At 38.9% G+C, this 15,247-nt stretch overlaps 1 protein-coding gene across 3 annotated transcripts; it reads left to right on the top strand.

Moving 5' to 3' along the window:
- The first annotated feature begins 1,049 nt into the window (after positions 1–1,049).
- Positions 1,050–14,109, top strand: ARHGAP11A (Rho GTPase activating protein 11A). Of its 3 annotated transcripts, XM_075103212.1 has the most exons (12): positions 1,050–1,280; positions 3,459–3,529; positions 3,857–3,953; positions 4,486–4,736; positions 5,268–5,428; positions 5,534–5,680; positions 7,382–7,456; positions 8,106–8,273; positions 9,533–9,668; positions 10,028–10,136; positions 10,912–11,059; positions 11,467–14,109. In XM_075103212.1, exons 1-12 carry the CDS (start codon positions 1,149–1,151, stop codon positions 13,056–13,058), a joined length of 3,087 nt encoding a protein of 1,028 aa, XP_074959313.1. In that variant the 5' UTR covers positions 1,050–1,148; the 3' UTR covers positions 13,059–14,109. The 3 variants fall into 3 exon arrangements, with proteins under 3 accessions (XP_074959313.1, XP_074959314.1, XP_074959315.1); XM_075103213.1 differs by lacking the exon at positions 7,382–7,456; XM_075103214.1 differs by lacking the exons at positions 7,382–7,456; positions 8,106–8,273.
- Positions 14,110–15,247: the final 1,138 nt, after the last annotated feature.

Raw genomic sequence — 15,247 nt, 5'->3', positions numbered from 1 at the left:
GGAGAACCTCTAGCTATTCTCCTTTTGTTTTGTTTACTAGTTTTTGTGTCCATAGGTGTTCAGAGCACCATAATGTAGTTGTTATCATTCTGTGTCTAAGCTCTGTGGTATTCTCTACCAGCGAAATAAGACTAACTTTAGAACTAGCACCAGAATATGTTTAAAGGAAAAGCTGGAAAGCTTGTTTCTGCTACAGGACTTATTTCTGACTCTACTCAGAAAGACTGCATTTCATTAATTTCACTGCTTTTAACACTTGGAGAGTTACCTTTCAAATAGAAACCTTAAAAAAAAAACACCAAACACGCAGTTCTTCCTATAACAACATGGTGCAAACCCCCAAATGACCCTCCTGGAGAAAGCGTGTGAGAGCATGGTAGGGAATAAGGAAGCAAACCCAAATTTAGGAAGTACAAACCCTGTGCTAATGGTTTAACTGCCGATTAAAGTGTGAACTGTGGTTTTGTCCACAGAAAATGATGAACCACCTTAGATGGATCTGCACAGACTAAAGCAGGAGAAATAACGTCACTGACTAGGGCAGCTGTGAAGGTCTTTACTCTGTTTTCTAACCCAATATACACCACCATCACAATTATGTAAGGTTGACATCATGTATTCATTCCTCCCAGAAGGATTCAGTTTATTCACGACACCGAGGCGGTTTACTGTTTCAAGTTGGAATTTATTTTCAAAGCAGCAAACATTTGCTTTCAAGTAACCAACCAACCCCAAACTTGGTAAGGTTGGCCTGAACCTTGCCGGGGGCGTGGGGAAGGAAAGGCTGCCCAGAGACCGGGCGGCCCCCCGCGGCCCCCCGACACCACCCGCCCCGGCAACCACTGCCCCGCTGCCCTGCCCGCCCCTCCGCTACCCCCTTAGTGGCGGCCTGGAGAGAGGACCTTTAGGTAGCCGTCGCGATCGCCTGAGGGTGGCACTGGGGGCCGCGGGAGGCTGCGAGGCGGCGCAGAAAGCAGGCGCCGCTGGGGCAGCCCCGGCTAGCCGTTGGGCGACCGGGGCCTGATTTCGAACGGCGAGCGGCCCAATCAGAGGCGCGGGCGGGGTAGGACGCTGGTTTTGAGCCGGTAACCGGCGGCGCGAGCGCGGAGCGATGAGTGGGGTGTGAGAGGGGCGGCGGCGCCGTCGTGATGGCGGAGCAGAGGCGGAGGCTGGTGCGGCTGGCGGTGCGGGAGGAGCTGCGGGCCTCCTACGGGATCAAGGTGAAGAGCGGGAACTGCCCAGCAGCGGCGGCCAAGCAGTCAGGGGCGGCGGCTGCGGAGGTAAGGAGGCGGCAAGGCCCGGAGGGGCCGGGCGGGCACCGGCCTCGTGACCCCGCCGTAACGCTGTTGCCCCGGCCCGGTGGCGGCTGCGGCGTGTCCTGCTCTGTGCTGACCCAGCCGGTATTCCCCCAACACGCACCCGTGCCTCCGGTCCACGCCAGCGCTTTTTTACACTTACTGTGCTTAATGTCACTCGCTATGGAATTTAAATCTTAGTCGTTGTATTCTTTCTTGGAATGCATGGCTGCTACGTAGTTTCCAAAAGCTTTATTTCTTTCATCGTGAATCCTTAGATTTTTGAAGGGCTTTATTTGTATGATTTCTTGGTACAACATGTGACTGTGGGTATTTCGGTACAGACCGAGCTGGCCTTGATGTGCCTGTGCTCTGAGGAATATCTGTCCTGCTGTCTTAAATATCTACTTTGAATTTGTTGAAGTGTGTTTTCTGTCTTGGGACTATTATTTAAAACTGAAGTATCATAATGGATGCTAGTCCATGCAGCACTGAAGTCCATTTCAGAACACGGACCTTCTGGTAGACTCTAATTTATAAAACACGGACCTCTATCGAGTCCTAAACGGGATGTCTGTGCAATTGATATGGCACAGGACTGGGCATTCTCAGCATGAGCTTTCTGTAATGCTGAGAAGATATTACAAAATACTGCAGTAATCCTTGGTCAATATAAGCCAAAGAAGTTGCGAAAACACGTGCTTGAGTCAGTTGGTTTGGAAAGGGGGAGAGCAAGAGTAAAGTTAGAATTAGTTTCTTCCCTGTTGTCAGTATCAAACGTATGGTTCTAGACTTTTTTTTCCCATTTGAAGCAAAAGTAATAAGAACTGTGAATAATAGATGTATGTCATGATAAAAGATGTCTCTATATCTCCCTGTAGTGCTTAAATTTTATACGAGGAAGAAAATGTATATTTAAATAATAATTGAGCAAGGTAGGAGGAGGTACAGAATAACATTTGTTTTGCCAGGGGGCATTCTACTTCTGTTGTAAGGGAACAGACAGAACTTTAATCACAACTTCTGATGTTTCAAACAAAACCTAGTAAATAAGGCTATCAGTTATGAATTTTAAAAGCTAAATTACAAGGCACTGGAAATCTCTAGTATATAATCTTGTATATACAGAAAAAAATATCTTTGAGTTAATTTTTTTTTTAGTAGCAACCTGGAATACAGCAACAAACGTGTTGCTTCTCTTTCCTTACCGGGTTATGTGTGTTTTCTGTAGAATAGATAGGCCCAAGGTGGCCTCTTGGGTTAGTTATTAACTATTTTCCCAACGTGGTCAGCACTTTGAATTTCAGGTATAAATGACCAAGAGTTTGCATTCATCTCTGATAACAAGTTGGGTGTGATCCCAATCCTCTTCTGGGTGGGGGGGAGGAGCTGGCTTGCATGTTCTGTAAAGGTAAATAGAAAAGAGGTGGGGCAAAGAAATGAAAGTACAAGTTGTTACATTGAAGTGCGTGCTTTCGTAACTGAAACAATCACACAGTAACCCCGGATAAACATTTTTTCTTTTAAATGCTGTAGGTGAGCCTCAGCAGTAATGACTGAAGAAACCGCTTTTCCAATGTCTAACGGATACTCTGATGTCTTGCTATAAGGCAATAGAGTTATAACAGTTTCTTAAATACAAATGCTGACTATAAGAGTTCAGAACAGTTTTCTACACTATTCTGTTGAATTTAATCCTCCCTGAAACAGTAATCTTGAGTGGCTTGGATGAAGAAAAAAAAATTTTTTTTAAAGTTATTTCATATGTGTTGTGTTGATTTTTAAGAAAAATAGGATTTCGTCAATTTGAAAAGGTAAGGTGAGATTCCAGAACAGTCCGCTTAATATCCTTTCTGATTTGGGGACCCTGTAGGAAAACTGACTCCTTGTAAAATAAAAAGGGCAAAACATACTGCAGAAAACCTTTCTATTCTTTCACAATAATCTCGGGTGTTACCTCTAACTAGAATCAGCATAGGCTCAGGTATCTACAGATGATAGTGGTGTTCCTGACTACATCTCTTATCTCTCTTATCTGAAAGACTTTGGTTTTTGTCTTAACTACCTTTCTGTTTGCACTTTGTGGAATATGTGCTTTTCTGTAATATGCAGTTGGTAATACTATCAACTTTTGAATAACATGAATTGAATTTTGTATTTTAGGGTAAAATCTTTGGAATATCTTTTCATGCGTTACCTCAATCACTTGTGCCAGAATATGGTTATATTCCAAGGTAAATTAACACCATATATTTATTTAGGTTTGCACTTGCTTTGCTCTCTTAATGGTATTGAACTCTTGTCAGAAGGGGGAATGTAATTTTTATTCCAGGCCTGCTAAAGCTTATGGGGGGGGTATAAGAATAGTTTCAGCTGGGGAAGGAGGGTTGCAGAAGTTAAATGGGAAGCCACAGCTATCATTCAGTTGTATTTCTTTATACTTCCTGTCATTGGGGAAAACTATGCTATATATTAAGTTTTATCTATTTATAATGAAATAGTTTTTCTGGAAAAAAACAAGCTTTATTCTGTGTCAGAGTATGTTACTGTTCTTTCCTCAGCTTTCTTGTAGATACTTGTGAATATTTGGAAGAACATGTTCATACTGAGGGACTCTTCAGGAAGTCTGGATCTCTTGTTCGTTTAAAAGCTTTAAAGGTATTCTCTAAAGCCTCTCTTTTTTTTCCTTTTTAATAAGCTGCATTTCACTTGATCACTGCATGTTCTAGTTTTTGAACTCTTTTCAGTCATATTTGAGTTTTATTATTGGAATTAGACGGGTAATATTACCTACTTTAGAAATGAGAGGAAATCTAGTCCAGAAACTGGCAAACCTAACCTTTTTTTTGGGGGAGGAAATTTTTTTGCTTTCCAGATGGTGAGAATGCACTTGTGACTGAACAAACTTGTTCACTGTTACGCACAATGGATAATGAATGTGAGGATATTTGTTTATCAGTGTTCTCCCAGAAGGATGTGTACATGGGAAACCTGTAAATTAACACATGTGGTCTGACAACATCGTCTGTGTCTCTTTGTAGATAGTGAGGTAAAACATGACAAGGCTGAAACTAAAAATGGGGAAGATGTGACTGTCTTTTGTGATACAGACTAGAGGATTAATGCCTAAACATAAAAATCTGATGGTATGTTAAAGACTTCAAATCATGTTTCTTATAAACAATTTCAGAGTAAACTGGATCAAGGTGAAAACTGCTTCTCAGCTGCACTGCCATGTGATGTTGCAGGGCTTCTTAAACAGTTCTTTAGAGAGCTGCCAGAACCCATCCTTCCACTGCACCTGCAGGAAGGCCTTTTCAAAGCTCAAGAGCTCGGAAGTGAGAAGAAAACTGCAACTGTGTTGCTGTCGTGTTTGATGGCTGACAGAACAATTGAAGCTTTGAGATACTTTTTCAACTTTCTGAGAACTGTGTCCCTAAGGTCAGTGCAAAGAGAGCACTTGTAAACAGCTCCCAATTCCTTCTAAGATTTCTCTCTTTACAAGCAACTGCTTTAACTGCCTGTGAGTGGTTTGTGACTTTAAACTTTCTTATCTGCAGTAATTTGCTAGAATTCAGTCGGAGTCTGTTCTTCCATAAATCCAAAGTGTTTCCTTTATGAAACCTTACTTTGAAGACTTGACTTTGTTCCATTTTTTCATAGCTGTATTCTTCATTCTTTGGAAAGCAAAAGGAGTGACTGATAAAAATAACACAATCTAACTGATATCTTGTATTCCCCAAACTGACCGAGGTCTGTAACATACTGTTCTCAATAACAGTCAGGCGGTTCTGTAGGCTGGGGTCCATAAGTCTACACATTAGTCTCTGTATGTGAGCACTCCAGTGAATGACTCGGTATTTCTTTTTCACTGCATTTGTCTTATTTGGTCTCTTCTCTCTTCCACTGCTTATGTCCTGGTAATTTGTGTTAAAAAAAACACCAAAAAACCAACCAACTTTTCTTGTTAAGATCCAGTGAAAACAGAATGGATAGCAGTAATCTGGCAGTGATTTTTGCTCCCAACCTATTGCACTCAAATGAAAATGAAAAGATGTCAGCCAGTACAGAAAAAAAACTTCGCTTGCAAGCTGCTGTTGTGCAAACACTTATTGACCATGCAGCAGAAATTGGTAAGATAATAAATGTTTATTAAAACGTCTTGTTGCACATGTATAAAGCTTTTCTTTTCAACTTTCTAAATAACCTCAAAAAACCCTATTTCTCAACTAATTCAGGACAAGTACCAGAATTTATCTTGGAGAAGATTCCTCTAATGTTAGGTGTTGATGCGTTTCAGTCTACTCCCTCACTGTGGGGCCACGAAGACAGTGAAAACGAATCTCCCAGTGAACGTAAGAAAAAGAGGCACCGAAGTGTTGGGGGTAGGTATGTTGTATGAAAGTTTCAGCAACTATAATAGAATTATTTTGAGACTTTGGGTATGCTGATCCTAAGCACTTCGTTCTTCCACAAGCAGAATAGATGCCTGTGAAATTTGTTTGGGTTTGATTTGCAAAATCTATAAAAGACTTCAGTAACTGCATAACTTTATGGTATGTTTACTCTGAGATTTTTTTAGTATGTCTGTCTGCCAAAGAAGCTGTTTTTCTTGTGTTTGGATTTGTGAAGCCAGACTAATGTTCCAGCTTTTTGTGAGTCAACTTCAGATACTGTTGCAGGACACTGAAAGTTTTTTTTTTCGCTAGTTTTGAAATTATACTTAGACACCTAAAGCTATTGCATTCATTGATCAATGGGTCATGAGAAGGCAAGGATATAAATGGTGTGTGTGTTTTGAGTTACAGTAATTAATTTGTGCCTTGAAGTGTAACCCTGAACTGGATATTACTGGATACTGTGTGCTCTAATACCATGGATCTGTTGGTGGGTTTGTTATTTTTTTGTTGGTTTTTTTCAGTTTAGCTATTCAATGGTGGGGAGGTTGCCAAATACGACAATCAAATGGTATCTTCTCTGTTCCTCTGTGTTCTCTTTGAGGAAATACTCTGGAATACGTATGCTTGACTTGAGTCAAATCCACTGTAGCACTGACCTTTTATACATTGCTATAAAAATATGAATACGTATTTAGCTTGTGTACCTGGAATATTTGACCTGACAGCAATTGAAATTAAGGCTTTACTATTGCATATGTTTAGCCAAGGAATGTTTTTCTTCTGTAATAGACTTTTCTACTCAGAAGAAGGGAGGTCATCCTGGAGTTACAAGGTGATAAATGTTTGTGGATGTTAAAATTTTGAGGAGAAGCAATTAGAATTTGGTAATTCTGTGAAATAGGATTACAATAGTAGGCAGCTTCTACTCTTTCTCCAGATGCAGTAAAACATAATATTATTACACTTTATTTTTGAAGATGAGTTTTTAAAAACTACCCGATATCTACCAGACACCATAAAAGTACGACAGTCTTGTAGTTTGCTAAGCTTTGCTATGAACACATGGAAATACAACTGTAGGTTACAATAGCACTTAATAAAAATACTTCATTTTACACTTTTAAAGACAGGAAAAACAGTAAAACCTCATGCATATACTCTGTTGGGTTTAACTTTGCCTTTAAAAACACCAACACACCGAAACAAATGCACATAGTTCACAGAAAAGTTGTGTGTTATTTCTTTGCAAGACCAAAACTTCATACTTCTATTTGGGCCTAACTTCAAAGCTCTAAAAGCTTTTTGGCTTCAAGACAACTGTCCAGTAAAATGAGAAAGCCTGTGAGAGGGCCTTCAATGGATACCTCCTAGGTTTGCCTACAAGAAATCAGAAGGCAAATAATTTTATAATGGCCAGTAGAATTTTCTACAAGAAACTTCTGTCTATGCAGGAATTTTCTTTTTTTTTACTTTTTTTTTTTTTGTTAAGGAAAATAGAATTTTTCAGCTACTGTGAAAGCAACAAAAACTATGTTGGTGAGATCTGGACTATGGTTTTCCTTACATAAAGCAACAATTTAAACTGATTTGCTTCATTTCTCTCTGAAAGAACGCAAGTTGAGTTGAAAATAGAGCAAGACAAACTTCATCTTTAAATTTGATTGCTCGGTGTGTCTTGCATTTCAGATATTGTTAGTGGAGCACTGAATAAATTTAAATCTAACAGAACACCCTCCACTACACCTCAACAAGACAGAAGCGGTAGGTATTGGTGTATTTGTACTAAGTAAAGCCTATGCAGTATCTTCTGGATTTGTCAACTATATTCCACATTTTTTTAACTGAAAAACTAGAACTAGTTGAACATAAGTGATTATGTTTAAATTGTTTAAAACTTTGAATATAGATACACATTTACTAAGGATACTGCATTTACTGTAGTTTTTGGAGCAGCTACAATCACTGCAGCAGTGACCTGTGTGGTTCTAGGATTACACAACTGAACTTGCACTTTTTGTCTAATGCACACTAAGGCTTCAGTGCAGTAGTGCAGCATTTTATCATCTTGGGAATTAATTTGCCAGGACTGAAATTCTTTCACTCTTACTCTGTCTCTTCAACTTACAGAAGATGCTATACTACTTTTTGGTTTTTCCCCCTAATACCCATATTATTTCATTAATGTGTGGGTTTGGATTTTCCCCTCTGGTACTCTAGCTTGCAAAAAAACCAACAAAATAAAAAAAGACCCCAAACCTTAAGCTATACTGATTGCTTTGCCTGTTCAAAGTGCATGCCTTTTGGCTAAGCTTTTAAAATTTTCTTTCACAGCTTAAAAAAAAGTGTTTGTATTTTAGTAAGCTCTCAACATTTTAAGCTGTTATTGCAAATTTGACTTCCTTAATTTCAGTCCTTTCATCGGTGACTCCAGTGGTTCTTACTCCAAGTACCAAGCGTAAACTTCCAACTGATTGCTCTCAGGGCTTGTCCAGCAAGAAGAGACGATCTTTCAAGCATAGTTTTGCTTTTGAGTTGTTACCAAGTAGCATTTTTAACAGCAGCTCAACACCAGCATCAGGTACAGTGCCTTCATTTTTTCCTTGATGCTTGAAGTGGTTCTTTATGGCTTTTAATTTAAATGTACTGTCTTTTATTCTTGTTAGGCTATCAGTGATAATCTTCACTTAACCGTGCTCCTTGAACTACTTTCCCGTCTTGGTAAATAGTCCGATTATGTTCATCAGTGACTGTCATGTAACATGGATTAAGCAAAAGCAGAATTCTGTTTCTTGTTTTCTGTTAGATTAATCTCTCAACTCTGCAATCCTGATGTCATTTTATCTTTTTCAGTCCCTCTGTATCACCTAGGTTATAATCACATTTCTGTGATAGCACACAAATCCATGAAGACTGGCTATGCTTCCAACCTTTTGAAAGTTGTAGCCTTCTGTCTCCTAAATACTTAAATAGCTGGTCTTAGCCCTATGTGGAATGTAATTGTTGCTATTGAAAAGGTACTTCCTTGAACCAGTCGCCTCTTGTTTTCTGTAGATGCTAAATAATGTCAGAATTCTATAGGAAAAGTTTTACTCTTGTTTTGACAATGCTTTAATACCACTTAATTCTATTAGAGTGCTTCCAACTCTCAGGCTCTTCTGCAAATCCTGTTTTATTTTTGTTTGGTTCTTTAATGTGCTACCAACTGAAGTTAGAGTGAAAACATATTTCTAGATTGGCGTGTTTGTTTTGTCTGAAGATCAATTTCTTTTCCTCAGTTGAGTAATATAAAACTTCCTGGGTTTTTTGTTTATTAAATAATTTCATGGTCACCATGATATTCTTGTTTCTATGGATAAGCAAACCAAAGCAATGACGTCCTCAAAAGATATTAGTTAATGATTTGTTTCGTAAAAAAGTTTAGTAGTAGAATAGCAACTGTTTCATTTATTGTTTCTTTAACTGTTCTGGCTAGCTATTTAAAAAAAAAAAAAGCACACTACAAGTAATATTAAGACTGAATCTAACTTTTCTTATTATGCTCTTAAATCTGAGGAACTGACCTGCTGATAGCAGTGTGGAAACTTACTTGAGGTACTGATATCAGTAGCATGCAATTGATTGCAATCCAGCTGCTTCTATGGATGCTATAAGCAACAGCTTAATTTAATATTAAATAAAAGTGGAAGTCTCAAAGTAATTTCAAGTCAGCACTCCACAAAATAAGCAAACAAATCTGTGCTGTTTAAAAACTTACGCTTTGTTGTATTAACTGTTAAGCTTTTATCTGAAAAAATGTGACTATTTTAAGATCATGTAAATATGATTTTGTTCCTGTAGTTCAGTTTGAAGCCAGCCCTTGTGTGTCTCTTGAGTCGTCACAAACCTCCTTGTCTCCTTCAACTGGTGGTGAAAATCATCTGTCTAGTACAGGGAACAGGAGAAGTAAAAGACATGCAAACAAAAAATTATACAGGTAATTTGCCTTAGTTCTCAGAAACTAAAGATAACTTGGGAAAGGTAGGTCTAGAGCCCTGGGCTAATGAAGTGTAAAATCTCAATCTGTCTTCAAATGATCCTTTTTGCTGTTCAAAACATATCAAATTTTTATAGCAATCTTAAAATTGCCATGTGGCGATCTTCCATGTGGCAAAATGGAGCTCAGAACAAAATAAGATCAGTATAGTAGCCTTGTGCCTATTAAAAAAGCTTGGTAAGAAGGCAACAGAAGAAGTAAAAGTAGAAGAAATAACCGTAAATAAATGTCAGCATGTTTTCATTGTCCTCCTAAGAACGTTTTTTTCATGTATCACTTCTTTCCTTCTGTCCTGCCAGGGCTGAATCAGGAAAGACAGGTTGTTTTTCTCCAAAGATTAGCCGAAAAGAAATGGTTCGTAGGTCATTGCGCTTGAAGTTTGGTTTGGGGAAAAGCAACAGAGAAATAGTAAGTATTCTGCTTTGAACCCAGATTTCTTGTTACCATGCAAATTTTAATTTTGGGCACTGCTTTTCCAGTAGCAGGAAGGACTTATTTGGTAATGGAGGGATCACAGCATAACTGGACCTGCTATCAAGTACAAGAAGCCCTAGGTTTATTTTCATAGCAATAACTGATCAGCTTGTACTGCAAGAGGCTGCGAGAGGGGATGGCTGGGACAGCTGACCTGAATTGAGCAAGGGACTATTCCCTGCCATATAATGTCATGCTCACCAATAAAACTGGGAATGGGGGGGAGTTTTTGCAAAGTAGCTGCTGCTCAGGGGCTGGCTGGGCATCGGTCTACTTGTGTGAGTGATTGCTTTTGCATCAGTTGTGAGTTTGTGGGGGTGTTTGGTCATTGTCCCCCTGCTTGCTGTTCCAGTTCTCCCACTCATCCTGCTGGGGAGTGGGGGAAGTGAGCAAGCGGCTGGTTTGAAGCTTACGTGCCAGATGGGGTCAACCCACTGCACTTGTGATCAGTAAGTCTCTCAGTTCCTGAAATTCTGGTATTACAGAGCCTATGCACAGGAACACTATGTTCAGAGCGTGGTTAAGCCCACCTTACTGCAGGTGGGTTGTTTCCTACCTAGGTCTACAGAGAATCGAGGGAAGATGAAGTATGACCAGGAAAAGGCTGCTCTGGCTGAGTTATGTAGCCTTTTCCTGGAGGTTCCTCTATAAATGAGATTTCAAATTACAAGTCTATATGGAAGTAATTAACACCTTGTGTTTGTTCAAGAATATTGCATCAGGATGTGCGGTTGGTAATAGATCTGAAAATATTGGAAGGCGTCTTGCAAGTCAACAAGGTTTGGAAAGCAGAACTGAATGTGCAAAAAGAGGTGTACTTTTCAGCCCATGTGTCAATGAAAAATTCTCTAAGAAAGGTAATTATCTAACAGAATATATTAGAACGGGAAAATTTATACTTCTGTAAAGCAAAAATAACTTTATGAATAAAGTTATAAAAGCAAATGGATTAAAAATGCTTCTAGCTAGTTGGACAAGTTGCTTGAATGTTAGTGGCTCCTGGGGAAAAAGAATTTGTTTAGGACAGGCTGCTTGTGTTTCTAGAGTATTTCAGTAGTTCTCTTATGTTAGTTAAGCAAGGTGAGATATGTGATCTTGGTTCTTTAATATTACGACCTTTTTTCACATCTCAAACTTAAGGGACTAATGGCATCTTTAAATTCCGTGCTGCTTTGATAATCAGAGGGTTTTTAGCAATAATTTTGCCTCTAATGATCATTAAAACTGCAACATATTATTCTTAAACCCTGACCTTTATTTTAAGGTTCAAAGAATGTGAGCAAGTCAGAAGAAAACTTGCTAACTCCAAAATGTCACGATAAAATAGTTCACCGAATGTCATGGACTAATCCTACTGTTACGGATTCTCAAGTGATCATTCGGAATGAGGGAATTCTGCCAGGACACCCTGAAATAGGAACTGGTTCTTCAGAATCTGTTTTGATATTTGGAAAGCCACCAGTTGTTCCAGATGAACTCAAATCCACAACTGTAAGCAAACAAGACAACAGCTTAGAACTCTTGCTTTGTGAAGAGGAAAGTAATTCAACTGCAGAAACATTACTGAAAGTTAAGGAAGCCTTCTCTGCATCTGGAAGTAATCTTCACAATTTGATAGGTGATACAAAATCTTCCCTCTCAGATGTAGCAGGTGAAAGATTGAATGAAAGTCTGTGTCTCAGAGGGTGCAGTCCAGAGAAAGAGTTGTTAGCTGAAGAAGCTTCTGAAAATCTAGCAAATACAAAATCCAGAGACATGTTGCACCAATTTAATCAATCTTATGCTGTTGATAAACAGCAATCAAAAAAAGATGAAATTAAGGTTTTGGAGAAAAGAAACTTCAAAACTTCTATTGAGATTGAACTTCAGGTCCCAAAACCAGATATAAAAAATGCAACAGAACCTCCTGTGCCTCAAGTACCGGCCAGAGAAGAGAAGTTGACTGTTCAGAGCAGTTCATCAAAAGATGACTTAAACAAATCAGATTTCATTAGAAGAAAAGAGGAAATAGAACTAACACACTCACAAACAGCTGGAAACTCTATGGTAAAATGCTGTAATTTGGAAGAAGATACTACTGAACTTCCTGTGGTAGGACAGCTTCCTACTACTTCGCGGTTGCCTAAGTCACAAAAGGAAGTAGGCAAACAATACTTGCGAGCTGAAAATTCTGGTAAAACTTTGACTAAGACATCAAGTGCTTCTGACCATGGAAAGGTTTCTGATCACATACAATGGTTCAACAAGCTTTCATTAAATGATCCAAGTTCTGCAAGCAAAACTAAACCACCTCTTAAGTTTCAACGTACTCCTGTTAGGCAGTCTGTAAGAAGAATAAATTCCTTGCTGGAGGATAACAGACGATCTGTAAGCTCTCAGCTGCTTAAAGCAAGTGATGTTGGCTCACCACTTGTTAAATCTTTGAGCTATGATTCTGCACTATTCTCCTGCACAGAAAAGCCCTCAAAGAATTCTGTGGCTTTGCCACTCAGGAATGAAAGTACATATGACCAAGTTTCTGTATCTCGTAAGCAGCTAGACTTAACATCCAAATCATGTTGCAGGCTATTAAAGCCATCAGACAAGCTTGATGTTTCTGTCAAAACTGCTGGAATCCACGAACAGAAAGTGACTGTTCATCCATCAAAGTCGGTTCTAGAAGATCTAACCAATCACGAAACAGTGAAATCCAGTTTAAAGGTTAATGGAAATGTAAATATTCCAGGTGTTGCCCCAGAAAAAGCTACAATCGCAAGAAGTGCTTCAGGAAAAGAAAGAGTTCGTTATAGAGGCTCTCCAAAGAATCCAATATCTAAAGCGAAACTGCTTCCAACTGCAAAACCAGTAGACTTATGAGATCAAATATGACAGCTACGTGGGCTTACTGAAACTGGTTAACCTTTGGAAAATCTAAATTTGTATGATTTTTTTTTTAGCTCTAATTATTTGTGACGTACAAGTGATGGATTTGTACAAATAACAACATTTTATGTTGAGGCTTTCTACATTTACTGAAACGTTTGTAAATGCTAGTCAGGTCATCCAAATGACTTTGATTTCTAAGACAAAAATAACCTGTTTTTACAAATGTTTGTGTTAAATCTCATATTTAATTTCTCTGTTTCTAAAAACATGGTGCATTTCCCAAAACAATTTTTGCAGTATTTAGACTAAGTACCAAGTTTAAAAAAAAAAAAATAAATTCTCAGACATATAAACCAAAACTAACAGATACGTGAAAGAAAATGTCTTGATGCTGAGTATGGACAGTAAAATTTATCTATTACTTCAGTTTTAAGTGTATTGTAGCACTACTTTGATATCAAAGTTGGACCTTACCCCAGTTCCACTTGTTTTGAGACAATGGGTTTTATTTCTGTTGGAGTAAATGGGGAGCATATTTTCCTCGCTGTGTAGGAAAGAGTTGTATTTTGACATGTGTACACAAACACTGGAGAATTATTAGAACACATGGAAAATAAACATCGTTATTGAAGTGAAAAGTCTTAAAACTCCATCCAGCAATGTGTTCTCTAATAGGTACCAAGTATTTTCAGCTGTGAGCAGTAAAATGTTTTATCTTAGTATGAAAGTATGGTTTTAACTTATTTTTAGAGTTAGAGTGGTGTTAAGTAGCGGGTGCAGAAGCAGCGTTTATATGCTGATAATGTTGCAAGAGGTGAACGTCAGAAGCCATAGCGTGTTAAAAGTTGATTTGCACAAGCCATTGTTTACATCTTTTGGAATTAAAACCGTTTGTCTGTCATCAGTTGTAAAATTATTTAAGAGTAGACACCTGAAACTGTTCATTAGTTTTCTGTATATGCAGATTGCTTATTGGCAAAATGTAAGAGCTGAAAGCACTGGATACTTTTGGTTTTAATAAAACCAGTGGTTTTGTCCCTCTTCTGAGCCTGTTTTTCTATAATGACTTAGAAATTTAGATTATGTTGTCCACAGTCTGCATATGACATCAAAAATGAGTAAGTCTGAAAATCCTGAAGTCAGAAGTGATTCTTTTCTCAGAATGTGGCTCTCCTTTTTGCTCATCTTGGACACGTGTTAGTGATTCTCACAACTAGCCCAAGGCTTGGCACAATATAACGTAGCAGGTTGTAGCCTTCTAAGCTTCTTGAGCGATATGTTAATGAAAGGAATAGTTCTGTTTGCTTTCTGTTCCCTGCCTCTTTCCCCACCTATCTGCCAACTTACTAGCTGAATTGGTTCCCTTCAGTGACCTGGGGAAACCTCCTGCCCCCTTCTCCTGCCTCACTCTGTTGCTATGTTGTTGTTAAGATCCAACACTACGGAAACAGCCATGAGAGGATCTTAACAGGATTGCTTAAGCAGTGGAAGCTTTAGTTTCATGGAATAAGGGAGCCAACATAACAGTTCACTGCTCTCCAAAGAGGAAGCTGCTCCTCCCTCCTCTCGGCTACATGCTCCTGCCCTCTGCCTTTAGCCGGTGCTGGCAGATCCCTCAGTCAGCTGAACATAGGCACCAGAGCACCATGTTTTGTGTCATTTCACTGAGATAAATAAGGCTCAGCAACGCAACTGCCAGCTGTTGCAGCTGATGCAAGGAGGTAGGAGATGGGCATAGGGCAGGAGATAAAGGCAATATCAGGAGGAAGAAAATGAGATCTGACTCCTGTAATAGTGAGCTGTCACATCAATTCCTGTTTGAACGAGTAAGGCCTGAGTTGAGATTTTTTTTTTTTCTGTTAATATGTAACAGAATTTTTGAATGCTAGTGTAGCTTTGACAATGTGTCATGGATGGAGCAGTAAGCTATTTTTGGTCATTAATGCAAGCTGGTCTTGAACCAGTAGACTTAAATGTCGGAAAGGGAGATTTTGGTAGGGGCCTGACAAACCCTTAAGCACCAGGGAAGATTGTCAAAGAAATTTGTAGGCTCTGTTTTTAGAGGTTTTACAGAGCAGTTTAGGCATACATCGGTTTACATAAAGTTGATAATATTTTGGAGAAAGACTAGAAATGCTAGATGCCCAGTGGGGGTCCCTACTGCTTAATCCTGCATTATA

This window comes from Phalacrocorax aristotelis, chromosome 9, assembly GCF_949628215.1.
Source record: "Phalacrocorax aristotelis chromosome 9, bGulAri2.1, whole genome shotgun sequence".
Lineage (NCBI taxonomy): Eukaryota > Metazoa > Chordata > Aves > Suliformes > Phalacrocoracidae > Phalacrocorax > Phalacrocorax aristotelis.
This window is presented reverse-complemented; position numbering and strand designations above follow the sequence as displayed.